The sequence below is a fragment of the Salmo salar genome, chromosome 06, assembly GCF_965601325.2.
Source record: "Salmo salar chromosome 06, fSalSal1, whole genome shotgun sequence".
Lineage (NCBI taxonomy): Eukaryota > Metazoa > Chordata > Actinopteri > Salmoniformes > Salmonidae > Salmo > Salmo salar.
Window position 1 is genome coordinate 34,519,290 of NC_138296.1, and position 26,336 is coordinate 34,545,625.

Genomic DNA, 26,336 nt, shown 5'->3' on the forward strand with positions numbered 1-26,336 from the left:
ATTAATGACGACAAACGTTTTCTGATGAGAAGGATGAAACAGAGCATAAAAGTGTTGTGTACTACTATGGTCATGTACATCCATTATCCTGTTTCACTAACCATTACCTGTTGTCAGTGGCGATTTTAGCATGTATATCTTGGTGGGGCAAACTCCGAAAAACATTTTTAGATGCATTCCAGCCAAGCCACTACACAACACAAAACAACACTAAATAATACATTAATTGCACTATAACGGTGACAAACAGTGCCCAAAATCTGTTCAAATCAAATTTGATTGGTCACATACACATGGTTAGCAGATGTTAATGCGAGTGTAGCAAAATACTTGTGCTTCTAGTTCCAACAGTGCAGTAATATCTAACATGTAATCTAATAATTCCCCAACAACTACCTAATACACATAAATCTAAAGGGGTGAATGAGAATATATACATATACGTATATGGATGAGCGATGGCCGAGCAGCGTAGGCAAGGTGCAGTAGATTATATAAAATACAGTATATACATGTGATATGAGTAATGTAAGATATGTAAACATTATTAGTGGCATTATTTAAAGTGCCATTATTTAAAGTGACTAGTGATCCATTTATTAAAGTGTCCAGTGATTGGGTCTCAATACAGTATATACATGTGATATGAGTAATGTAAGATATGTAGACATTATTAAAGTGGCATTATTTAGAGTGGCATTAGGGCTTGCATAAAGCTGTTCAGCACCATGCAGTGAATCCTTACCACCGCTACACCTGGCTATCAGTGGAGCCTTGTCTGGCAGCGAAACAGTTCATTCAGCCTCGTTTACTGCCTTTAAAAAAAACACATAACTGATATGGCTGACTTGCTTAAAAAAATGTGGTTTCTACTGACAATTGAGATGTACAAACTATGGCACAAGCTGATAAGAGGCAATTGGTAATTTTGATTAAGACAACAATGAGCGATCTAGGATGGACATAGTCAATATAACTATTTGTTCACCACTTTTGAAATGTACAGTGACAGAGTTCAGAACATGGGTCGTTCTTACAGTATTCTCCCTGTATACCAAGTCAGAAGCATAGGATAAATAAAGGGGGCATATAAGCAGACAATGAAAGCTCTTACAATATTCAATTATTACATTTCTCTAAAACAGGCTATAGGCTACATGTGCATCACTAAGTCAGAACAGTTGGCTAAGTTATGATGGGGAAAGGGGCCAAATTATTAGGGTGAGGCACATGGGCTACTAACAGATTACTTCACAACATACACTTAGTATTACTTTCTTAGCTACAGTATACATATCTCCCTGGCATATTACATAATTTATGCAGTAGCATACAATACTTTTTAGACTCAACTTCTTGTGTTGTGCTCACTTGAACAGGAATATTTGTGGGCAAATTTTGTAATCAAACTTTGTCATCAAAGTCTGGCATTCTCTGGATTTATGGTCCTTTCAAGACAATTGGGAACTCGGAAATAAATAAGGTCAAATCATGAAGTCAGTGATCTTCAGGTCAGAGCTCTAGAAAGAGGCCGGAGTTCCGAGTTGGATGACCGTTCAAAACGTATTTTCCCAGTCGGAGCTCGGTTTTTTCAAAGTTTCCAGTTCCCAGTTGTTTCAGAGTTCCCAGCATGACCAATGTATTCAACCTTTTCTGGCTCATGGCATGTGAGTGTTTATCCTTTTAAGCTTGGAAAAGAGACCCTTAAACCCAGACTTGGACCACACACCCACTCCACTGAATAGCAGGCTAGTGATTGCTTTGCAATGCTTGCAGTTATCCACTGATTTATTCCAAAACACTCATTGTTGAATTTGCGATTTCCAACTTGTTGTGTAATGTTTATGTGGAATGGCCGATGAGCACCGATACAATTTATCTATAATTTTTCTTCATATGACAAGGAATGAAAATAATTTGCCAGTAGATTGTTGACGTAATTCATGATGATGACTGCTTGTCTAGCTTGCTAGCTAAGATTTTGAAAGTATGATGTTGACATGATGAGTCCAATCAAAGCTATTGTAGATATAATGTGATTTGACATCATTTTATCTGTGGCCAATGACCTTGAGCCTTCTTGGATGGGCACTTCTAATATTACAGCACCCAATGGGGTTTGAATTTTCGAGCTCTCCCTGTAGATATTGCAGTAACGTAGTGTCCCGTAGTGACACATATTGATCCCAAAATAACAAAAAACAGGCAACACATTATTTAGCTGAACAGGTGGGGCTCAAATCAGGTGGGGCTCTCCCCCACCTTCCCTGAATGACGGGTCACCACTACTTGTTGAACGTAAACTGAGCTAAGAACTACTACAGACACCATATTAATAACCACCATACTAACCCATTGGTGTTACAATCCCACATACGGTCCAACATGTAGAACATGCTGTGGTTGATTCGTTTGGACTGTAACTTGGAGAGTGCCATAAGGTGTGAAGAGGATGAACAGTGTCTTCCCCTACCATTAGCCCAGCCATGAGTTCTTATCATACAATGGGGTGAGATCTTCATTAAAGCAGACAGCCAGAGTGCGACATCACAGTAATCACAGTGTGACCCAATAAGGGAAATATATGTGCTGCTTGCTGGGATATCAATTAGATGGGCCGATTAGGCCGCCTCATCAATCCTGGACACCTAGAGACTGATAGTGATGTTCATTAGTGAATGGATATGGGGAAAGGAAACATTATCCATTACTGACAATGGTTGTTAATGAGAAGACGGGATGAGCTCAATTCAGTGAAAATCTGCTTGGGAAGCAGACCAGATCTTTTTTTAGCTTGCACTGACCAAAACACCCCATTATTATAATCGGCATAGTTCTAGTGTGTTTTGTGTTGACTTAGATTGCAGTTTGCCATGTTGAACAAGGAAACATTTTCCTTGAGTTCATATGGGAGAAATTGGCTAAACCAAGTGAGCAACTAAATGATGCAGTTAGTGGGTTGAGATAGAGGCCCAATGATTGATAATGTTAAAACACCAACAGCCCTGCCACTAAAGACCAGCCCTGGGGGCTGATGCTAATAATGGACCCCAGGGCTGTGGTGTTTTTTTTAATCTTGGCCGCCAGTCATATTTCCTGGCCGGCAGGACAGGGAGCAAGAGGACCTGGCATTCTCATTTATTAAGGGCCATCAGCGGCCTCTCTCAGAAACCGCTTCCATGCCCCGAGACTCCCGCCGAGGCACGTATCGCCCATAACTCACACCTACTCGACTCGTCCGAGCTGGGTGCCAGCGCCACGATCCATCCGTCAGGCGGGAGTATTTCTGGGCCCTCTGTTCCAATCCCTCAAGCCCTCAGCAGACGAGAGAAGCCTGCGTACCGGACCATCTGTGCGGCTTCGCATGGAGACACGCTTATTCCTCCTTGAAGAGACAAAACAAACAGTCACTCTGTTCACTCTGCTCCACTGTGGTCAGACTGATATAACTCCTCCTTATGTGTCAGGTTGTCCAGAGAGACAAGTCCTATTCTTCTGTAAAGCTCTTTGTAACGTTTTTCACTTCACTAGCTTGTTACAGACCCTTACAGTGACCACACGTCAGCGCATTAGCCTCTTGCCATTGCTGGTGATCCCTAGGTGAACAGTAGCGTTGACGTTAGACGATGATGTCATCATATAACAATTTTGCCTAATTAGAGCGAGATGATAATCGGTTGATTTGATTAAAACTGAGACTGGGTTCAGCAGTGGGTGAGCCCCCTCCGAGCCACACATTGGCAGGAACAATGCACAGCACCGTAGTCCAATTAAGTTTGTTTCAAAGGTGAATGTTTCAAGGGATTCCTGCTGGATATAGGGACCCAAAACAACAGTGCCTTTGGATATCTTTCAGACAACAAGCAGATACCTATTTACACAAATAATTGTTTCTGTGGTGACAACTACACACAAACATGTGTATCAAACACACAAACACGTGAACACACATGCGCACACACACACCACATGCACACAAACACACACCACACACCACAAACAGACACACACACACACACACACACACACACACACACACACACACACACACACACACACACACACACACACACACACACACACACACACACACACACACACACATTCTCTTATATTCCCAAACCTGTTTGGATGCAGTCAGAAGCCCACTTAACCTCCCAGCGGTGATCCCTAGCAGCTGGTGAGACAGGGGATGTTGGGACCTGTCTGTTTACTCTGCGATGTCTCACACCACCCGCTCGTTTCCTCCAAACACTTAATTTGTTTCCTTTTGTTGCGGCTGCAGCTCTGCGCCTCCATCGGCTGTCTGCGCGTCTCATTGCCCCTCGCCCTCCTCCTCTTCCCTGTGTCTGAGGGCTGAGGGCACACTCCATTAGTCTGAAGGTCTGAGGGAGGTTAAGGGTGATGTGTCATTAGTGCTCTCTGCATCTCATCATGGTTCACTTGGTCCCCCACACCGCCCCTCCCTATGTGCCACTGTCAGTGAGCTATGGAATGAGCCCCTCCTCTTTCTGACTGTCTGTTTTCTCCTTCGCTCTATACTGGAGGTTTCTAACATCCTCGAACTGCTGCAATATCAATGTGCCAACGTTGTGCGCCTCCTAGAGACATTGTGTGCCCCTAAGAGACGTTTGGCACCCCCAAGAGTCAATGTTTAATTTGAACCCTATTCAAGTCTCCAACTTGATAATGACGTCACTATGTTTTCCACCCACATATTCCAACGACGCTCCCATAATCCAGTTAGCGTGAAACTGGAGGGCATGGATTATACCAGCGTCAGCTTCCTCCACTTGATATGCACAGCTAGTGCTGTCCATTTAGTTCCCTTGGATTCTCTCTCTCTCTCTCTCTCTCTCTCTCTCTCTCTCTCTCTCTCTCTCTCTCTCTCTCTCTCTCTCTCTCTCTCTCTCTCTCTCTCTCTCTCTCTCTCTCTCTCTCTCTCTCTCTCTCTCTCTCTCTCTCTCTGTAGATCATTACAGTGGTTGTGTATACAGGTAAAGCTACTTTGTCAGGGTCATTCCAGCCGCTCCACATGTAGTGGGCCCCATGCTGGTGTACACTTCGTTACCATGGTTTAGCATAAGGATGTGTGTGTTGCATTGAGGTTTAGGTCAAATCGTTTCGCCCAGGGTAGGGAAGGGGGGGGTCGAGATAAAGAGACAGAGCAATGCCTGAGCCCCAAAGACATTGGTAATGGTGCAAGGTCTACAGGACTGAGTATGTAGGCTGGTTATCTGCCATGGATGAGCCCGCCATTAGCCAGGCAGCAAATAATACAGCATTGTGTTTCACCCCTGCCTTTGTTTGTTTGTGATTAATTTGTGTCAGATTTGTTTTGGTCAGCCCCAGCTGTCCGTCCATCTGTCGCAGCCATGACATAATGTGCAGGCCTGTGGAGCCGCCCAGTCCCAGTCCCTCCAGTTGTCCCTGCAACCCCACTCCTGACATCAGCTCCTGGGCACACATCAAGGAGGCCTTTTTATACCATTCTGTTTCTCTCTGTCACTCTCCCTCCTCCACCTTCTTCTGGTATGTTTCTTCCTCCTACATCTCCTTTAGGAAATCATGCTAATGAGATGTTTGCCATATAAGCTGGAGCCTCTTGCTCTATTGCTCCAGGAGCATGAAGTTAACGATGGGCTTTTATGAAACGAGAATAGATGTTATTACTGTTTGTAACCTGATGGGGGGAATTGGTGCATCGACTATCTTGATTGAAAATGGCCACATTAGCTGAGTTCCTAATTCATCCCCATGCATTATCGAATCATTATGACATGCCATTGGTCACTCATCTCTTCCATTCACATCCAATCCATGTACAGGAGCTCTGTAGTCGCTATTCAATAAGAATATGAATCAGGTGAAGACTTGTGAATATCCCCAAAAACTCTCAGCCAATAACATTTCTCCACCGATTAATAACCCTGGAAGAGCGACAAATGGCCACCTTTATATTAATCAACTCACACCTGTCTGTCTCAATCAATAACAAGCTGCAATGGTAACAGATTAATTACATTTCACAACAATATTTTTGTTGTCTGCATTCTTGATTCAATCATAGCTGTTCCTTTCAGATCTAGGAAATAATTAGACTGCCTTTGTATTGGCCTTAACACTAGAAACCCTGGCCTAGAGGGAACCCATTCAAGCCAAACCTAGTCATTTTGACTCCAACATTCTAACGGTCCAATAAATATCAAATCAAATCAAATCTTTGAAATTTTTGTTGTAGACCTTACAATGAAATTCTTACTTACAAGCCCTTAACCAACAATGCAGTTTTAAGAAAAATAAGTGTTAAAACTTCTTCGGGATCGGTGTCACGTCCACGGGACGGTTGAGCTAACGTTGGCTAATGCGATTAGCATGAGGTTGTAAATGACAAGAACATTTCCCAGGTAGAAAGCTTAAATTCCTGTTAATCTAACTGTACTGTCCAATTTACAGTAGCTATTACAGTGAAAGAATGCCATGCTATTGTTTGAGGAGAGTGCACAATTTTTAACACGAAAAGTTACTAATAAACAAATTAGGCACATTTGGGCAGTCTTGATACAAAATTTTGAACAGAAATGTCATGGTTCAATGGATCAGTCTAAAACTTTGCACATGCACTGCTGCCATCTAGTGGCCAAAATCTAAATTGCATCTGGGCTGGAATAATACATTGTGGCCTTTCTCTTGCATTTCAAAGATGATGGTTAAAAAAAATTACAAAATAATGTTTTTTTTCTTGTATTATCTTTTACCAGATCTATTGTGTTATATTCTCCTACATTCCTTTCACATTCCTTTCACAGTGTTTCCTTTGAAATGGTACCAAGAATATGCATATCCTTCCTTCAGGGCCTGAGGTCAGGCAGTTAGATTTGGGTTCGTCATTTTAAAAAGGGGCCGATCCTAAAGAGATTTTAAGTAAAACATAGATAAGTAAAAAATACAAATAAAAAATTATTAAAGAGCAGCAGTAAAATAACAGTAGCGAAGCTATATACAGGGGGTACTGGTACAGAGTCAATGTGCGGGGGCACAGGTTAGTCGAGGTAATTGAGGTAATATGTACATGTAGGTAGAGTTAAAGTGATTATGCATAGATAATTAACAGAGAGTAGCAGCAGTGTAAAATGCAAAGTCTGTGGAGACATTTGATTAGCTGTTCAGGAGTCTTATGGCTTGGGGGTAGAAGCTGGTAAGAAGCCTTTTGGACCTAGACTTGGCGCTCCGGTACCACTTACCGTGCAGTAGCAGAGAGAACAGTCTATGACTAGGGTGGCTGGCCTCTGTAGTGCCTTGCGGTCAGCGGCTGAGCAGTTGCCATACCAGGCAGTGATGCAACCAGTCAGGATGCTCTCGATGGTGCAGCTGTAGAACTTTTTGAGCTTTTTGAACTTTTTGAGGATCTGAGGACCCATGCCAAATCTGTTCAGTCACCTGAGGGGGAATAGGCTTTGTCGTGCCCTCTTCATGACTGTCTTGGTGTGTTTGGACCATGATAGTTTGTTGGTGATGTGGACACCAAGGAATTGAAGCTCTCAACCATCTCCACTACAGATGAGAATGGGGGTGTGCTCGGTCCTCCTTTTCCTGTAGTCCGCAATCATCTCCTTTGTCTTGATCACATTGAGGGAGATATGATCATACATTTCATATATGCTATCGGGAAAAAAATATTTGGGTTGTGTAAATGAAGGCCTTGGATAATGAAAAAAGTATTATTTCAAAGAACAAAGTATATAATTTTCATGAGTTTATGTTACTGTAGGATATCTGTTGCCTCATGCTCAAGTGTGGAGCTCCTGGAACAGTGGTTATTCTTGGAAAAAGTGATATTTTGAAATAGAGCTCATGTCTCCAAACGCTTAAAACGTTTTACCTGCATGTGACTCTTAAAAGTCAAGTACGGAGTGGGGGATGACTTCAAAAATGGTAGAGATATTTCAATTTTAAATTCATATTGAGTCAAAATGACACACTTCCAAGCAAACTGTGAACATTTCCCGAACATTAGCAAAGATTCCCTTTAAGTTCCAGTTAGGGTTGATAACATTCCAAAATAATTTAATGAATGTTTTTTTTATATATTTATACAATTTTATGTTTTAAATTAAATATCCTTGTAATATTCTCCTAACATTCACTAAAATGTTGTGAACAACATATGTATCAACCACCACAGGACATTCCCCAAAAGTTCTCACTATGTTTCCAGGTAATGTAATAACACAATGTACCAGTAATGTTATCCCAGCAAGCCAAAACTGGTTCGATTAAATTTCCCAGAATAGTCGGGGCACCACGAAATAATGTTTATAGAGCTGTTATCTTCCGAATAAACTCTTATTAAGACCTAGTAATCTTTTACATCAGTAGCAGTCAATAAAAATAAAAAAATAAATATATATATTTAATCTTCACCTTATTTCGTCTCATCTGAAAGTTGTAAATTCTTGGTTATCTTTACGAACCCTGGCTAACAAGTTGAATCAGCAATACAAAATTTGGTTTAATTATTTATTTACTAAATACCTAAATAATCACACAGAATTACATCTACACAGAATGATTGATTACATTGTGGGGATATGACAAGAGATAGGTTCCCAAAACACTAAAACTGTCCAGTTGTGCTGACATTCAGATAATGTTTGTATCAGGGTGCACAAAACATTCCTTTGATGTTGCAAAAATGTCAACAGAACAGCCTTTCTGAGTTCTTTAAAGGTTTCCAGAACATTTCATTCGGTTGTTGGAACAGTGTGGATACATTCGAAGAAACAGGTTCCTAAAACACAAAATATGCTCAGTTGTGATGACATTCATACAATGTTTAACTTAGGTTTCACAGGACATTCACGTAACGTTGCAAGAAATATTTTGTGATATATTCACGAAGGTTGCACAGAACATTTCCACAATGTTGCATAATGGTCCACAATTTTCAAATAAGTACGTTTTTATGATGTTCACGCAGAATATATACAGTACCAGTCAAAAGTTTGGACACACCAACTCATTCAAGGGTTTATCTTTATTTCTACATTGTAGAATAATAGTGAGGACATCAAAACTATGAAATAACACATATGGAATCATGTAGTAAGCAAAAGAGTGTTAAACAAATCCAAACATATTTCATATTTGAGATTCTTCAAAGTAGCCACCCTTTGCCTTGAAGACAGCTTTGCACACTCTTGGCATTCTCTCATCCAGCTTCATGAGGTAGTCACCTGGAAAGCATTTCAATTATCAGGTGTGCCTTGTTAAAAGTTAATTTGTGGAATTTCTTTTCTTCTTAATGCGTTTGAGCCAATCAGTTGTGTTGTGACAAGGTAGGGGTGGTATACAGAAAATAGTCCTATTTGGTAAAAGACTAAGTCCATACTATGGCAATAACAGCTCAAATAAGCAAAGAGAAATGACCATCCATCATTACTTTAAGACATGAATGTCAATCAATCCGGAACATTTCAAGGACTTTGAAAGATTCTCCAAGTGCAGTCGCAAAAACCATCAAGCACTATGATGAAACTGGCTCTCATGGGGACCGCCACAGGAAAGGAAAACCCAGAGTTACGGAGTTCAAGTAACAGAGACATCTCTAGATCAACTGTTCAGAGGAGACTGTGTGAATCAGGTCTTCATGGTCAAATTGCTGCAAAGATACCACTACTAAAAGACACCAATAATAAGAAGAGGCTTGCTTGGGCCAAGAAACACAAGCAATGGACATTAGACCCGTTGAAATCTGTACTTTGGTCTGATGAGTCCAAATTTGAGACTATTTATCAAGGCACAAGGCGAGACCCAAATGCAGACACAGGAGCCAGATTGTTGGAGTCTTAATTTTTATTCATCCAAAGGGGTAGGCAAGAGAATGGTCATGGCCAGGCAAAAAGGTCAAAACCAGATCAGAATCCAGGAAGTACAGAGTGGCAGACAGGCTCGTGGTCAAGGCAGGCAGAATGGTCAGGCAGACGGGTACAAAGTCCAGAAACAGGCAAGGGTCAAAACCAGGAGAACTATAAAAAGGAGAATGCAAAAAGCAGGAGAACGGGAACAACGCTGGTTGACTTGGAAACATACAAGACTGGCACAGAGAGACAGGAAACACAGGGATAAATACACTGGGGAAAATAAGCGACACCTGGAGGGGGTGAAGACAATCACAAGGACAGGAGAAACAGATCAGGGCGTGAGATATTGTAGGCCCACTATAAGGTAATACATGGCATTTTAATTGATTAATAGGACATTTGAACAGTGTTTATCCTACAAAGACAACCATATTTTTTACACTTCATATGTTGACAAAATGCACATTATTTCATTTGAACAACATTTAATCATAGAAATACAACCATATTTTACACGTACTATGAATAGGATGGGAACATTTTTAATAACTCAGAAATTGTGTTCTGTGTCCTGATTGACCATATTAGACTGAAAACCCCCACAATACCACAGCTATCTCCTGGTGGCACATGGTTAATGATTTGGCTGCAAGATTGCAGGTTCAATCCCACATTTTCTTTAACCATGTTTCTTTTTTTTTAATGAAATTGAGGCTCAGATATAATCTACTAAAAGATAGTCTTTATTTCATACAAATGTATAAATCCAACAGAAATGCAGAATTTAGACTAACCGTAAAAAAAATTGCGTTGTGTAAAAATTGACTGTTCAACTTATCAAAAACACATCCGATATAATTCCTATTTTGCGACGCTTCCCATGGTCCCCCTGCCCTATTTTTCACGATCTGAAAAGCAAACGTGATCCTAGATCAGCACTCATAGTCTTGGATACTTTGTAAATTTGGGCCCCCAAGTACGCAGCATATAAAGAGGATGGGTGATGTGATGGTGTATAACCCAGCTACCAGTATTTCCCTGGCTTAGTCACGTCTTGTCACGGATTTCTTCGTCTTCTGACGATATAACGAAATCATCGTCGGAAAAGGTAGACCAATACGCAGCAGGTGTGCAGTTGTTCAATTTGAACATTTAATTCAATCAAAACTAATACAAAATAACAAACAAGAAAACGAACGATAAACTGACAGTCTGCAAAGCATAGGCTCAACACAGAACAATCACCCACAAATCACACACACAAACACACCCTAATATATGGGACTCTCAATCAAAGGCAGATAGACAACACCTGCCTTCAACTGAGAGTCCCAACCCCAATTAACCAAACATAGAAACACACACACCAGACTAACCATAGAATACAAACACATAGACCATCAACCAAAAACCCGGAAATACTAAATCAAACACCCTTTACACAAACACACCACCCCGAACCACATAAAACAAATACCCTCTGCCACGTCCTGACCAAACTACAAAAACAATTAACCTTATACTGGCCAGGACGTGACACGTCTAAGAAAACTAAAAAGGAAGAATGGAATTCCTGACTGACCACACTGCCATGGCTATATGCTGAAAAAAGAAAATGTAAGAGAGCTTCCCTGGTGTTGCAGAGGATAAAAGACCTGGCTTGAGAACCGAACATTGCAGGTTCAGAACCCACATGTGCAGATTGTCAACATATGAAATGTCCTATGATCAAATTAAAATTGTACTTGTCACATGCACTGAATACAACATGTGTAGACTTTACTGTGAAATACTCACTTACCGTCTATGACTTGGGTGGCTGGAGTCTTTGACAACTTCCTCTGACACCGCCTGATATAGAGGTCCTGGGTGTCAGGGAGCTCGGCCCCAGTGATGTACTGGGCTATACGCACTCTCCTCTGTAGCGCCTTGCGGTCGGATGCCAAGCAGTTGCCATACCAAGCGGTGATCAGGCAGTCAAATGCTCTCGATGGTGCAGCTGTATAACTTTTTGAGGGCCCATGCCAAATCTTTTCAGCCTCCTGAGGGGGAAGAGGCGTTGTCGTGCCCTCTTCACAATTGTGTCGGTGTGTTTGGACCATGATAGGTCCTTAGTGATGTGGACACCGAGGAACTTGGAGTTCTCGACCCGGTCCACTACAGCCCCGTCGATGTGAATGGGGGTGTGCTCGGTTCTCCGTTTCCTGTAGTCCACGATCAGCTCTTTTGTCTTGCTGACGTTGAGGGAAAAGTTGTTGTGCTTGCACCACACTGCCAGGTCTCTGACTTCCTCCCTGTGGCTGTCTCATCATCATCGGTGATCAGCCCTACCACAGTCGTGTCATCTGCAAACTTAACGATGGTGTTGGAGTCATGTGCGACTGAATTAAATAATGTGTTAATGTTCAATGTCCTTTGAAAGAAATTAACATGCCATGTGACTCTAGATCACCTTCAAATGCAAATTGCCATTAAATCAGAAGATAAAACATAATGGGGATGTATTCCAGTCTGCTTTATCATGCTTTAAGGAGCTACAAATTCTCATGCTGAGAATGTTGTGGTAATATTAGGTAAAACTTAAATATAACATTTTTGAACATTTCTGAGGACCTTCAAGGCAAGGTCAAATGTATATTGTGTGAACCTCAATGGAATATTATGTTAAACCTAAAATAAATATGCTATGAACGTCATAAAAACTGACTTATTTGGAAATTGTGCAACACTGGGAATGTTTTTTCCATCCTGTATGAATATCACAAGAATATTCTTGCAACATCCCAGACAACTCCCATAACTTAATTAAATGTTCTGGGAACCTGTAGGGGCTAGGGGGCAGTATTTGCACGGCCGGATAAAAAACGTACCCGATTTAATCTGGTTACTACTCCTGCCCAGAAACTAGAATATGCATATATTAGTCTGTGAGTATAACAGAACTCATATGGCAGGCCAAAACCTGAGAAGATTCCATGCAGGAAGTGCCCTGTCTGACAATTTGTTGTCCTTCTAGGTTATCTCTATCAAAAATACAGCATCTCTGCTGTAACGTGACATTTTCTAAGGCTTCCATTGGCTCTCAGAAGGCGACAGAAAGTGGAATGAGAGCTCTGCAGTCTCTGGGCTAAGTACAGCAGCTCTGTTTCTTACTGGCCTGCCTGGGGACAGTGACACTGGAGATGCGCGTTCATCTGAATTCTCCATTTTGTTCTTTCAGTCTTTGAACGAATACAACGTCGCCCGGTTGGAATATTATCGCTATTTTACGAGAAAAATCGCATAAAAATTTATTTTAAACAGCGTTTGACATGCTTCGAAGTACGGTAATGGAATATTTTGTTTTTTTTTGTCACGAAATACGCCCGCGCGTCACCCTTCGGATAGTTACCTGAACGCATGAACAAAACGGAGCTATTTCAATATAACTATGGATTATTTCGAACCAAAACAACATTTGTTGTTGAAGTAGAAGTCCTGGGACTGCATTCTGACGAAGAACAGCAAAGGTAATCCAATTTTTCTTATAGTAAATCTGAGTTTGGTGAGGGCCAAACTTGGTGGGTGTCAAATTATCTAGCCATGATGGCCGGGCTATCTACTCAGAATATTGCAAAATGTGCTTTCGCCGAAAAGCTATTTTAAAATCTGACACCGCGATTGCATAAAGGAGTTCTGTATCTATAATTCTTAAAATAATTGTTATGTATTTTGTAAACGTTTATCATGAGTAATTTAGTAAATTCACCGGAAGTTTGCAGTGGGTATGCTAGTTCTGAACATCACATGCTAATGTAAAAAGCTGTTTTTTGATATAAATATGAACTTGATTGAACAAAACATGCATGTATTGTATAACATAATGTCCTAGGAGTGTCATCTGATGAAGATCATCAAAGGTTAGTGCTGCATTTAGCTGTGGTTTGGGTTTTTGTGACATATATGCTTGCTTTGAAAATGGCTGTGTGATTATTTTTGGCAGGGTACTCTCCTGACATAATCTAATGTTTTGCTTTCGCTGTAAAGCCTTTTTGAAATCGGACAGTGTGGTTAGATTAACGAGAGTCTTGTCTTTAAAATGGTGTAAAATAGTCATATGTTTGAGAAATTGAAGTTATAGCATTTATGAGGTATTTGTATTTCGCACCACACGATTCCAATGGCTGTTGACTAGGTGGGACGCAAACGTCCCACCTTGCCCAGGGAGGTTAAAGAACTTATACCAGGTGTTCTGTCAACATTCTTACAACATTATAGGAATGTGCTGTGCAACCTAACTTAAACATTGTATGCATGTTATCACAACTGAGCATACTTTGTATTTTTTTTATCCTAAAAGAAACAGAATTATCTGCACAACTGGACAGATTTTGTGTTTTGGGAACATATCTTTTCTTATGGCCCCACAATGTTCTCACCAGATTGTTCCCACAACCTAAAAAACATTCTGAGAACCTTTAAAGAAGAGATTAAATGCGTTCTAGGAATGTTCTTGCAACATCGAGCAAATGTTTTATACAAACATTCCTGAATCATCAGCACGACTGGACAGTTTTTGTTTTATGAGAACAGTTGCCGCAACCTAATGAATGTTCTGGTAACTTTCACAGAACCAATTTTGGTTTGCTGGGTTAGCTCTTCTAGTGTTAACCCAGGTCACAGTAGAAGTGATAAAATTGCTACTGTTGAAGGCTTTGGAAATCTTTACTATTCTAGTGTATTATTTTGTCCTCTGTCTCCCCAGTATTGTAGGTCATACTGAGCCCTACACCAAACTGTGCTGTAAGGGTTTCTGCATAGACATCCTGAAGAAGCTGTCCCGCACCACCAAATTCTCATACGACCTCTACCTGGTCACCAACGGGAAGCACGGCAAGCTGGTCAGAGGCAGTTGGAACGGCATGATCGGAGAGGTAAGGAGATGATGGTTATTCTAACAAGCATTATAATTAGCCACCTGCTAAAAAGTTAGCATATTAAATACATTAGATTTAGCCAATTAAATTGAAGGATAATACAAAACTTTTATTTCCATTTATATAGACATACCCAAAAGTAATTATTTCTCATGAGATGGCCATAAACAATAACTAGTGATGCTGCATAGTTCTAGAAATGTCTGGCACTCACCTTTTTGGTAAAAAGGTGTTATAAATTGCTGAGGTGGATTTTGAGGACAAGCTCAAGTATATAGTACAAATATTATTAAAATATTAAAAACCATATATGATTTTTTTTCCTATTCATCAAAAGTGTGGGAATAGGGCTTGAAATGACTGAAATGCTTTCTAAATATAGTAACAATCAAATTATAAATGACTTACTGTAAGATTTCACATTTCCTATAACTGTAAAATAAATATGATCAATTTAGCCCCATTTCATATAACTGATGACAGAGCATTTTCTGCCTCCTCTGAGCTCAGAGACACCATTCAAAAGTGGTCGTGTTTCAATTCTTGACATGATTTAGGTTTATGTTTATCAGACCTCATGATAAGACCCAGATGCAGACAGTTCGAAGTAACAAACATTTATTACAAAAACAGGGGGCAGGCAAACGATAGGTCAAGGGCAGGAAGAGGTCAGTAATCTAGAGCAGAGTCCGAAAGGTACAGAACGGCAGGCAGGCTCAGGGCAGGCAGAATGGTCAAAACCGGGGGAAAAAGAAAACATGGACTAGAGAGAAAACAGGAGTACGGGAAAACGCTGGTAGGCTTGACGAGACAAGACAAACTGGCAACAGACAAACAGAGAACACAGGTATAAATACACATAATGGGGAAAATGGGCAACACCTGGAGGGGGTGGAGACAAGCACAAAGACAGGTGAAACAGATCAGGGTGTGACAATGTTGGCGCTGAGTTCAGATAAACATTAAAAAGAAAAAGTCATGAATAACAATGAATTAATTGCCCTTAATAAAAACAAATAGGTATTATGGTCCAAATCCAAATAAAGGGAAACTAGACTAGAGTGTAGGGTTGCAACATTCAATAAACTCCCTGGTTTTCCCAAAATCCCATTGGTGTATTCTCAGAATCAGGAGGGCATAAGCAGGAGATCTGGAATCCTCCAACCATCATTTCTGGAAAACCAGGGAAGTTTTCCAGAAGGAAGTTGTTGAAAGTTCATTCTTCTTGCTGACCGTGTTCCGGAAGAGTTTGAGGTTACAACATTAGTTTTCAGGGAAGCTATTGTTCTCACTGGGGCATTGGCCACAGTAGCACCGGTAACGGCTGACACAATGCCAGGCAGAGTGCCTGGACTGTAAACCCACTGGCGAGTCCATCAGCATGTTAAACATTACAGTTGTGTAGGGGAAAACGTCAGTAGAGGTTATTAAGAGGAGATATCGTACTGCGGGGAAGGGAGGGGTAGAACAACAGGACTGACTCTGACTAGACTAGCAACAACCTTTATATAGGGTTATCAGCTTCACAACCACTGGCATGCCGCAGTTTCTCTGGATCTCCGCAAGGTCTATGCAGCTGCATGCCTATCAAATCAATGATAGGCTTTCTGTGGTGCCAGGGTTTAGCTTTGCATTAGCTAGTGGATAAATGTTTATTGGTAGGCCTATTTCGTCATCATTTTCTCATGTTAAGCTTAACATTTCACAAAGCTATACACTGTAATATTTAGACTGCTGGCTCGTGGCAATAATGTAATTACAGTAATTACAGTTGGAAATTCAACCATTGCAGATTGTAAGATAAATATTAGATGCAACAGCATACTAATCAGCTACCAATAGATTTTTTTTAAATATACAACTGTCCTGTATAGGCTACCTTAACCTGCATGACATGAGACGTTCTCGCGCTCTCTCCCAGATTGGATAGAAAGTTGTGCACAAAACCAGACCAATAATGCCAAATAATACAATCAGTCCACCCTGAAAACACTAGCTTACTAGGGATTGTTTCATTATGCAGTATACTATCTATAACTATATACCGTATTTAGCTGCTATTTATAAACTTTTTTAAAATGTCACATCAAATAGCCTAACTATAGGTAAAAAAAGTTATCGGCTTGAAGATAAATTCAGTCACTCTTTATTGTTGAACTCAGCGGGTTTTGTCTGGCTAATAGCCTACACAAATGGGCTGCAATATTCAAGGTAAATTTCATTAAATCAATTAAATTTACCTTAATTTGATCCTGAACCTGGTGTCCTGAAGTCCTCCTTTTTTTGTCTGTAAATGTTTTCACCACAGCCTGTAGGTCCAGGTTGCGGGCCAGACTGTTTTTCTGTACTGAGTATTGCCAACCCAGACAGTCTTTCCTGAGACTGTCAGGAAAGACAGCTGCACACAATTTAAACTTAGTCTTGAACGATGCAGGCCAAGATATACCCGAGATAAGGGACTCTTGATATTGTAGCCACACAAGTCAAACGCCAATTCACAAGTATGAATGAAGTTGCAAACAATTTTTTGTTGTTCAAGCCCTCAGGAACTGTTGTCTGCTAAAGATGATAATCTGTTTGCATCTGCCAATTTATTGACCGTCCTGTATCCAGACGACCTGTCCCCATAGCTTCCTATACAGTTAATCTCTTTCTTTAACATCTTGAGGCCGGCAATTAAGGAGAATGAGAGGCTCAATTAAAGATGTTACAAAACTGGCACAACTCCCTTCTGCCCAGTTTCCTTGATGTTGCTATGGCAATCAAGTTGTTTTTTACCATCTCTGTAACTGTCACTTCTGCAGAGAGATTATTTTATAAACTAAAACTGATGAAGAACGACCTAATAAGCATTAGGCTCTCAGTCTGATATGTGCTTTTGAACACCTGAGTAAGTGCCACTCGTTGCAATGGCGCCGTCGTAGCCTTGACCACAGCATTTGTTCACTGTAATCCCATTATACCTTTAATCAGTTTATTAAAAAAAAATCACTTTTTCAGTCACATTCCTGAAAAATGTAAAAGTTTTATGAATTACTTTTTGGAGGGTTACTGTCAAAAGGATGACATCAATGGCAGGCGCATGGACCCCAAGAGCTCGTGGGGCCCCCATGGCTCGTGGGCCCTCTGCCTTGCGGGGGGTGTCTGGTATGCCAGTGTTTACAATGCCCAATTTGTCAGCCGGAGTCAGGGACTAATGTAACAGGTATTAGGTCTATGCTATATGCAACAATATCTAATGGATTAGGAATTAGGATTGATATTGCATGATGGATGACATTGCATGAATGGGTGGGTAGATGCCATGGGCTGTTATCTGCATCTGTCTGGATGGGTTGTGTAGTATATCAGGGATAACACTGTACACACTGTATATCACCTACAGGGATTTAAGTCTTGCATATCAATGTTTATGGATAAAATGAATCAAACAGGTCAACAGGGGGCATCCCTAATCCCACCTACTACAGTGTTCGATTTATTACAGATCATGGAACATATAGACTGTAGACTTTCTATGTCATAAAAATGTCCTCTTCCGTTCTCCCTAGGTGGTATACAAGCGGGCGGACATGGCCATTGGCTCGCTGACCATAAACGAAGAGCGCTCAGAAATTATCGACTTCTCCGTGCCGTTCGTGGAGACGGGGATCAGTGTGATGGTCGCCAGGAGCAATGGGACCGTCTCACCCTCTGCCTTTCTTGGTGAGCATGTTAAACCTGCTCATGTAAACAAACAAAACGTTTCTCTACAGAGATAACAAATGACTTGGCTTAAAAAAGCTTGTTTTACCATCTGAAAACAGAGATGGCAAATGGTACTTTCTCTGGACAGAGTTTAGAACTCAAAACTGAGTTTATTGTACAACAAGCTGCCTCACGCTACAGAAACAGGAGATTCTTCTCCTATGAGTGGTTCCGACTCGCAAAAGCTCAAGGCTCGTTCAAGGCTACGCTACTTACTTTAATACTTCTTAAAGAGCATCCCTTTCAGAAGCTGCTGACAGTGTGCTACTATGGTAATACAATACCACGTTGTCCTAGCCATTATCTAGCAAGCAGCTGTCAGAGCACATGGTTTCAACAATTACCAGAAAGATGTTCTGATTCTTCTATAGGTGTTCTGATTCCTCTCTCCCTCCTCCTCTATAGAGCCCTACAGTCCGGCGGTGTGGGTGATGATGTTTGTGATGTGCTTAACGGTGGTAGCTGTCACAGTGTTTATCTTTGAGTACTGCAGCCCTGTGGGGTACAACCGGAGTCTGGTGAGCGCCAAGGGTGAGTGTCAGCTCCGACCACCTTTCCCTCTACCTCTACCCTCCCGTATCAGCAAAGGTAGAAAGTCACGGCAAAGTAGGTTGAAAGAACTCTATATTATATCACAGAAAATATTAAATGACATTGAAATGGAATGCAAACGCATGTTATATACGCCCGCTCTGAATCCCTTCTGTCTTTACCACAACCACCATCCTGTCTTCTCCAGATCCCGGAGGCCCCACCTTCACTATTGGGAAGTCTGTGTGGCTGCTGTGGGGCATCGTCTTCAACAACTCTGTTCCAATTGAGAACCCCAAGGGCACCACCAGCAAGGTCATGGTCCTGGTATGGGCCTTCTTCGCTGTCATCTTCCTGGCCTCCTACACTGCCAACCTGGCAGCCTTCATGATCCAGGAGCAATACACTGACACAGTCTCTGGACTGAGTGACAAAAAGGTAGGAGGATTCATCAGTCATTGGTGATTCTGTCTGTGTTCAGTCTTTGAAAGGGAAAATAATTATGGACATACTGTAGTGTTTGATGTTAGGCTTAGGCAAAATATAGAGTGGCCTATTTCTGATGAGCAAACAGTGCCTGGCTGCGAACGGTTTGAGAGAATACAAATAACCACGGGCAAAGCCTCAATGTCATGACTGTGACTTTTTCCACTCATACTAAAAACATAATAGGATACCCAGCGTCTGTGGTGAAATTAAATTAGATCCCTGAAGTCTTTAGGTATGATGTCTGTGAAAATCCCCTGGATTGTATTACACCAGTGGATTTGCCAAGCTGCCAGTGATTATATATTCTAGTATTAACTTATGCATATTTGTGTGGCCTGTGGAGGTGCTCTACACCAGTATTGACAAGGAAATCCATGTTAAACCTTCAGTGTTAGAAATGATTTGTAGACTCTCTGCTTTAAGGCACTGAGGGATTAGAGAGGCATTTGAGGGAAAAGACCAAGCTGTCCACTGCTCATTATAATTCCGGGAACTCATTTAATATTCTTCCCACATAATCCATTAGCTCTACTTTGTGAAAAAAAGACGAGAACCCATAAAGTGTCTTTTGACAGTGAGTCTACAGATCAAAACCAGGGCAGATTCCACAGAAGCTCAGAGAGAATAGACAGACTGGACACTGCAGGTGGAACATTTAAATTGAGGTGTATGATCTCTAAAAAGGAACGTTCTCTGAAAGTGTTTCAAACTAGAGGCTTGTGCGGAATACAAACTGGTTAAAGGACAGTAACTGGTGTTTATGTAGTGACAGATGATTGTTTCTCCTCCTGGGACTGTTCACTTCACAGGCATGGAGTCATGCATGGACAAGACCTTGCCATTTCCTCAGAGTGACATCATGTACAGACAGGCACCTCCCTCTTTAGACCCTGTCTGTGCTAGTCTCTCCTTTCTGTACAAGCTGTCAGATGTTAACAGATTTTTGTAAGAATCCTATACACAACTTTGGCCAGCTAGACTCAAGCTCTATGGGTCAACCGTCATCCATACTTTTAGTCAGGGTTTTCACTGCTTCCCAACAGGCATTTACAACACAGAGCACTGTATGACATCCTGTGCCCTGGGGGCACTATCACACTGCTACAGCATTCCCTCATTCACATAGCAGCAGTGTAACCTTGGTCTGTTGGGTGAGATGAGGAACACAGGCTGAGTGTCCTAATGCAGCCAGTGTACAGGATACAGGACAAATGGGAACGAGGACAACACTCTGTCATCTCTCCAGCTCCTCCACCAGACAGCAGTGAGACGTGGGATGCATAAGACTGGCACCAAGGGTCTCATTAATTCATGTGAAATGGCTCAGAGGACATTTCTCTCATTCTGACAAGCCAAGGTTACTAGGAATTATCGCTCACTGAAGTATTTGCGTTAATGAACAAGTACAATTTATTTCCAGTATATTGCACAGTCAGGGTATTTAAATGAACATGGTCCACTCTGTGTCAAAGGGGCATGGCAAAATAAGGAGAAATTAGGAGTTTTTATTACAGTCAAGGGGGAAGAAGTAATTTTCTAATTCTCTGGAAAGTATGGCCTGGACTTCATTTCTGTTCATTGTGCCCTCTAATTGTCGAATTGAGAGAGGAATTATAGAGAGGGTAACCTTAGCTGACCACTTAATTGAGTGAACAGCACTTGAGGGTACAGGCAGATATCAAAGAGACAGTGGTCTAGTGTAGTCAAGGACAAGGTCATCAGTGTCGTTGTGTTCGTTTCTTTGAGGTTTATATTCACTCCTCTGGGTTTGCTTGGCATATCTATCATACACTCTTAGAAATAAAGTGCTATCTTGAACCTAAAAGGGTTGAGACATCAGATCTTAGGAGAGGGTGGAAAAAAAAAAATGTTATTACTTAATATGCAAGTATGTCAATGTATTTGATATTTAAAAAATATATAAAAATGATGAATAGTGCATATATTCTTCCTAGACATGTTGGGTATCCTGTTCAAAATGTTTCTTGTTCATGCATTTATAATTCAAACTTCTACATTTCCCAAACAGTTCCAGAAGCCACAGGAGCAGTATCCACCATTTCGTTTTGGTACGGTCCCAAATGGAAGCACAGAGAGGAACATCCGGAGCAACTACCCTGAGATGCATGCCCACATGGTCAAATACAACCAGAAGGGTGTGGAGGACGCCCTCAACAGCCTCAAATCAGGGTAACACTCTGTAAATAATCATTATAGTGACAGAAAACAGACATCAGCGTAACACATTCTGAAATGTCTAAGTAAATATTTTATGTTTGATGAAATTATAATTCATTAGATAAGTTATTACATGGTAATTAAATAGTAATTAAAAATACATTTGTCTATCATTGCATTTTCCCACAAGATAAATCCCTATTGTTATTATATATAGGAAACTGGATGCCTTCATCTATGACGCTGCTGTGCTGAACTACATGGCAGGTAAAGACGAGGGCTGTAAGCTGGTGACCATCGGCAGTGGGAAGGTCTTTGCCACCACTGGCTACGGCATCGCCTTGCAGAAGGAGTCCCGATGGAAACGTCCTATAGACCTGGCCCTGCTCCAGTTTCTAGCTGATGGTAAATTACAATTAACCTCGTGTGGAGTGGGATGGGCGGCTAATTGTACTTCTTAGGTGTACTTATCCTTTTAGTTCCCAAATACTCACAAATTTGCTAAACTGGTAAACTGCCCATTAATGATAAAAATGCGTAACTCACACAAGTAAGCTAGTATAGGCCCGCAGAGCCTCAAGATTAGAAAAAACTCAACTTTAATGAAAATACTGGCGTACATTGCACCATGGATCACTCAGAGGTACTGTAACATAGAGTTTTGACTGTGATCCAAGTGTAAAATGCTGAGTCAGGGTGTGTCGAGGGGAGTGATGAGGGTGTGAGATTGGCATTGACACACAATGACAACAACCGGCGCAAGAGTGTTTTAATGAACACCTTCAAGCCTCTCTGTGTTCTGTTCTTCCCACTCTCTGCAGGTGACACACAGAAGCTGCAGACGGTGTGGCTCACAGGGATCTGTCGTAACGAGAAGAAGGAAGTGATGAGCAGTAAGCTGGACATAGATAACATGGCGGGCGTCTTCTACATGCTGCTGGTGGCCATGGGGCTCAGTCTCCTGGTGTTCAGCTGGGAACATCTGCTCTACTGGAAGCTGAGACACTCAGTACGCAAGTCTGAACGCCTCGACTTCCTGCTCGCCATCAGCAGGGTAGGTGTGGCTGATCCTTCTTCCGAGGGACAGGGGTGTACATAGGCCTAATGGGATGTACACACTGAGGCATGTCTTAGATTGCGAAGGCCTTGGGTTCTGCAGAGAGAATGTGGTCCAATCACCATGGGAAAGTTGATCTGTTAATCTAAGGTACAAACCCGTTTTTTATAGTAATGAATTCCATAAAGAAATTACATACAGTGTAAGCAACAATTCAATGAAAGCAGCAACAACGGCATAATTTTGCAATGTCTAAGAAACCACAAAATGTGTTGTTTCTCTTTTCACAAACACAGCAGAAAAAAATCTTCTACTTCCTGACCATAAAGTTCTCAGTCTTTCTTAGATTTTTGCCTCACAGTAATGCTTGGGAAATATTGGTAATGCACTAAGTCAAAGGTGTACATGAACAGGATATTTCAAGGGCACTAAAATAAAATTGATGCAAAAATAAAATGAGTAAAAAGCCATAAAATTAATTTATGGAGACCATGCAATACTGTTACGGTCCTGATCCATCTGAAATTGAATTTAAATAGGCCCATTAACAATCCATCTCAGTGTTGACAGTGGTGAGGTGAGATTAAGCATTCTAGACTGAGACCCAATTTGAAAGTAACATAAAGCCGTCCGAATAAAAACTGGAAAACTAATTTAGCAAGTGCATGGTCAGCTCCTGCTTTTTCATTTACTGTCTTGCACAGTTTTGTGTGTTTAACACCGACCTGAATGCATACAAGCTTTCAAAACAAAACATATTGTCTATAAACTCTTTTGGACAATACTGAATCTAATTTGGCTTTCACACTTCTCTGTGTAATTGTCTTCACTTCATTGGTCAGACAGGTTAATAGAAATTGCATTTGCTCAAAGTGAATGTTATCAACACAAGCAATAATGTTTTGTAAAGTCATGATTAGAAACAATGGCCAAAGATAATTAACACCTGTGGGATTTAATCTTGTCAAACTTTGTGTAGGGTGAGAAATGTGGATCTGTTCCAACACCTGACAAGGCTTTTTGATGGATGCTAATCTCCTCCTCCTTCGCTGTCTCTGCAGGGAATCTACAGCTGCTTCAACGGTGTGGAGGAATCTGACCGCAACGGAAACTTGCAGAACCCTGATGTCACCACCAACTACACCCAGGCCAACATGCTGAAGATGCTGCAGACAGCCAAGGACATCGTGACCTCGACCAGAGTGGAGAACTCCCTGGACAATGCCACCAAGACCATAGAGAACTGGAGCCGGCGAGGAGCCGACAATGTGCGGGTTGGCCTTCCGCCTCGGGTGGCAACCACTATAGACATGGGCCACAGCCGCCTGCCCTACATCTCCAGCATCACAGACAACCACTCGCCCTACCCCCAGAGGGCGCTCGCTTCCACCTTCCCCATCCACTACTCGGACAGCGCCACCCAGCCCCTGCTGGACAAATCCAGGGTGGTGACACGGCCTACCCCGCTCCGCTACACCCTTCCGGCCCGTGGCAGCCACCACTTCTACGAGAGGACCCTACCCATCTCCAGCCTCAGCAGCCCCCACATCGCCATGAGGGACCCTGCTCCCCCCAGCACCTCCAGTCACAACCCACACCCCCACCACAGCAGCAGGCTGTACGTGGAGAGCCATCCCCGGCACCCCACCTCCCCGTTTGTCCCCTACAGAGAGTTCCAGGTGCCTGACATCTATGTGGAACACCACAAGCGGCCCCTGGGACGGAAGTTCAGCTACCCCCCTGACCACATGGGCAGGAAGAAGAGGTCCCACAGCTACGTGTTTTCTGAGGCCCAAGACACCAGGGGGAGGAACGACTATGATGAGCCAACCTCCTGTCTGGCTGAGCTGAGGGCCAACCACCTCCTGAACAACCATGCCCCTTCTGCATCAACATTGGCCTGTATGGGGGGCCACTACCCCAGCGGCAGCGGCAGCTGCAACTCCTGCTTGAAGCCCTACCTGGAGCCTGAAATGGAGGATGTGCCCTTGCTGGGGAAGGACAAGGTCAACCGCCAGGCCTCTTTTCTCAAGGCCACCTGGAGCAGTGACAGGATTCGCCAGCTGGGCGAGAAGCCCTCCACCTCCACTATGCCTGACCTGTTCCCCCGCGTAGTGGTGGCCAACCCCAAGCCCCACAAGCTGTACGGCAGCCAGGGGAACAACCTGTGCTACCCCCTGGCCGCTGAGCCTGCCTACCTAGACCCAGCCCATATGCGTTCCTACCCCTACAAGCAGCAGAAGCTCAAGTGCTCCCAGTCCACCCGGTTACCATCCTACAGGGAGGCTATCCTGCAGAACGCAGCCGCATTGCGGCGCTCCTCCTCCACTGTGGTGCACAGACACTACTCCACCTACCTGAACTCCTACACAGACCTGCCGGTATACGTGGGGCCGCTGCCCCAGGGGCCCGGCCCGTTCTACGACAAGGACATGTGCCACTTGTTCCCCTGTGCAAGCCACTGCCCTAACAACAATGCCCTGTTGCCCCGTATGGGGGACCGGCAGGTAGTGTACCAGAACAATATGTTTGGGGGCTACGAGGGTGCGGTGGGGCGGTCACGGGAGGAGCCCCCCCTACCCGGATCTGGAAGCAGGGATCGAAGGGAGGTCCTGGTAGCCAGAAGAGTCAACAGTCCCTATGTGCCAAAGACCTGGGGCAGGGTATCCAGTCTGGAGTCTGAGGTCTGAGCCCCAAGCCCCTCCCCCTTCATACCTTCAGGCTGATGGACTATCCCTCCCTCTGGGGAGGGGGAAGCCTACCTGGGGCCTCCCCCTCAGCCTTTGGTTTAGGCAAAAATGAATGAATTAGCTATGAATATGGATGACTTGAGAGTGTTTACTCAGTGCAATAATATCCTTGGCTGATGGAAGGAAGTAGAGGACATTGAAAGGCTGTTACTGCTGGGACATTGTCAAGTAAACATTAAGCGATACGAAAAGAAAAGACAATGTTGAATAGTATTTAATACCTTCAAATTTAACCTGCTGATTGTTATTTAAAATATTTTTAAATGCTGTCTTGCTGTGAGAGAGAGAGACCTGGATGACAATACACTGTAGCCGCTCACTCAGTTTAGACACATTTTACTTTTCTCTTCAATCATTTCGGTATCCTTCCATTTAAATTTAGACACATATAAAAAGAAAATAATACTTCTGTTATCAAACCACATAAATGTCTTCCACAACTTTTGTAAGTCCAGGAGCTCTAGGGAAAGCTGTCTGTTTAAGGCTTTTTGGCTCCCGTGGTCACTGATGTAATTTGACTTGGATTTTAAAAGGGAACATTTTTAATTATCATCTGTATTTCCATTGTTACTCTACTCTTTAATAAATGACAAGGCCACCTCAAGGCCCTTTTGGAATTGTCTATATTTTCCTTTTCTGAGTAAAACTCCACATATGGTCTGTAATGCCAGCAGAATGGAATAGCAGGTCAGGTCCCAGCACTCTAGATGTTTGTGTCTGCTTCAGTTCATTAAGTGGGCCACCTCTGTTGACTCATCCAGAAAGGTCACTGGATATCAGATCCACTAGACAGCGCTGTGTTCAG

General features: G+C 42.4%; 1 protein-coding gene across 1 annotated transcript in view; it reads left to right on the top strand.

Annotated features, from left to right (window-relative positions):
* LOC106606927 (glutamate receptor ionotropic, NMDA 2C-like) overlaps window positions 1-26,131 on the top strand; it is an 83,706-nt gene extending 57,575 nt beyond the window's left edge. The window contains exons 6-13 of the mRNA XM_082976501.1: window positions 14,608-14,776; window positions 18,331-18,484; window positions 18,932-19,057; window positions 19,266-19,495; window positions 21,576-21,736; window positions 21,942-22,129; window positions 22,546-22,778; window positions 23,843-26,131. Coding sequence (XP_082832627.1) covers window positions 14,608-14,776; window positions 18,331-18,484; window positions 18,932-19,057; window positions 19,266-19,495; window positions 21,576-21,736; window positions 21,942-22,129; window positions 22,546-22,778; window positions 23,843-25,471 — 2,890 coding nt within the window. The 3' untranslated portion in view covers window positions 25,472-26,131. The remainder of the gene's footprint in view (window positions 1-14,607; window positions 14,777-18,330; window positions 18,485-18,931; window positions 19,058-19,265; window positions 19,496-21,575; window positions 21,737-21,941; window positions 22,130-22,545; window positions 22,779-23,842) is intronic.
* Window positions 26,132-26,336: the final 205 nt, after the last annotated feature.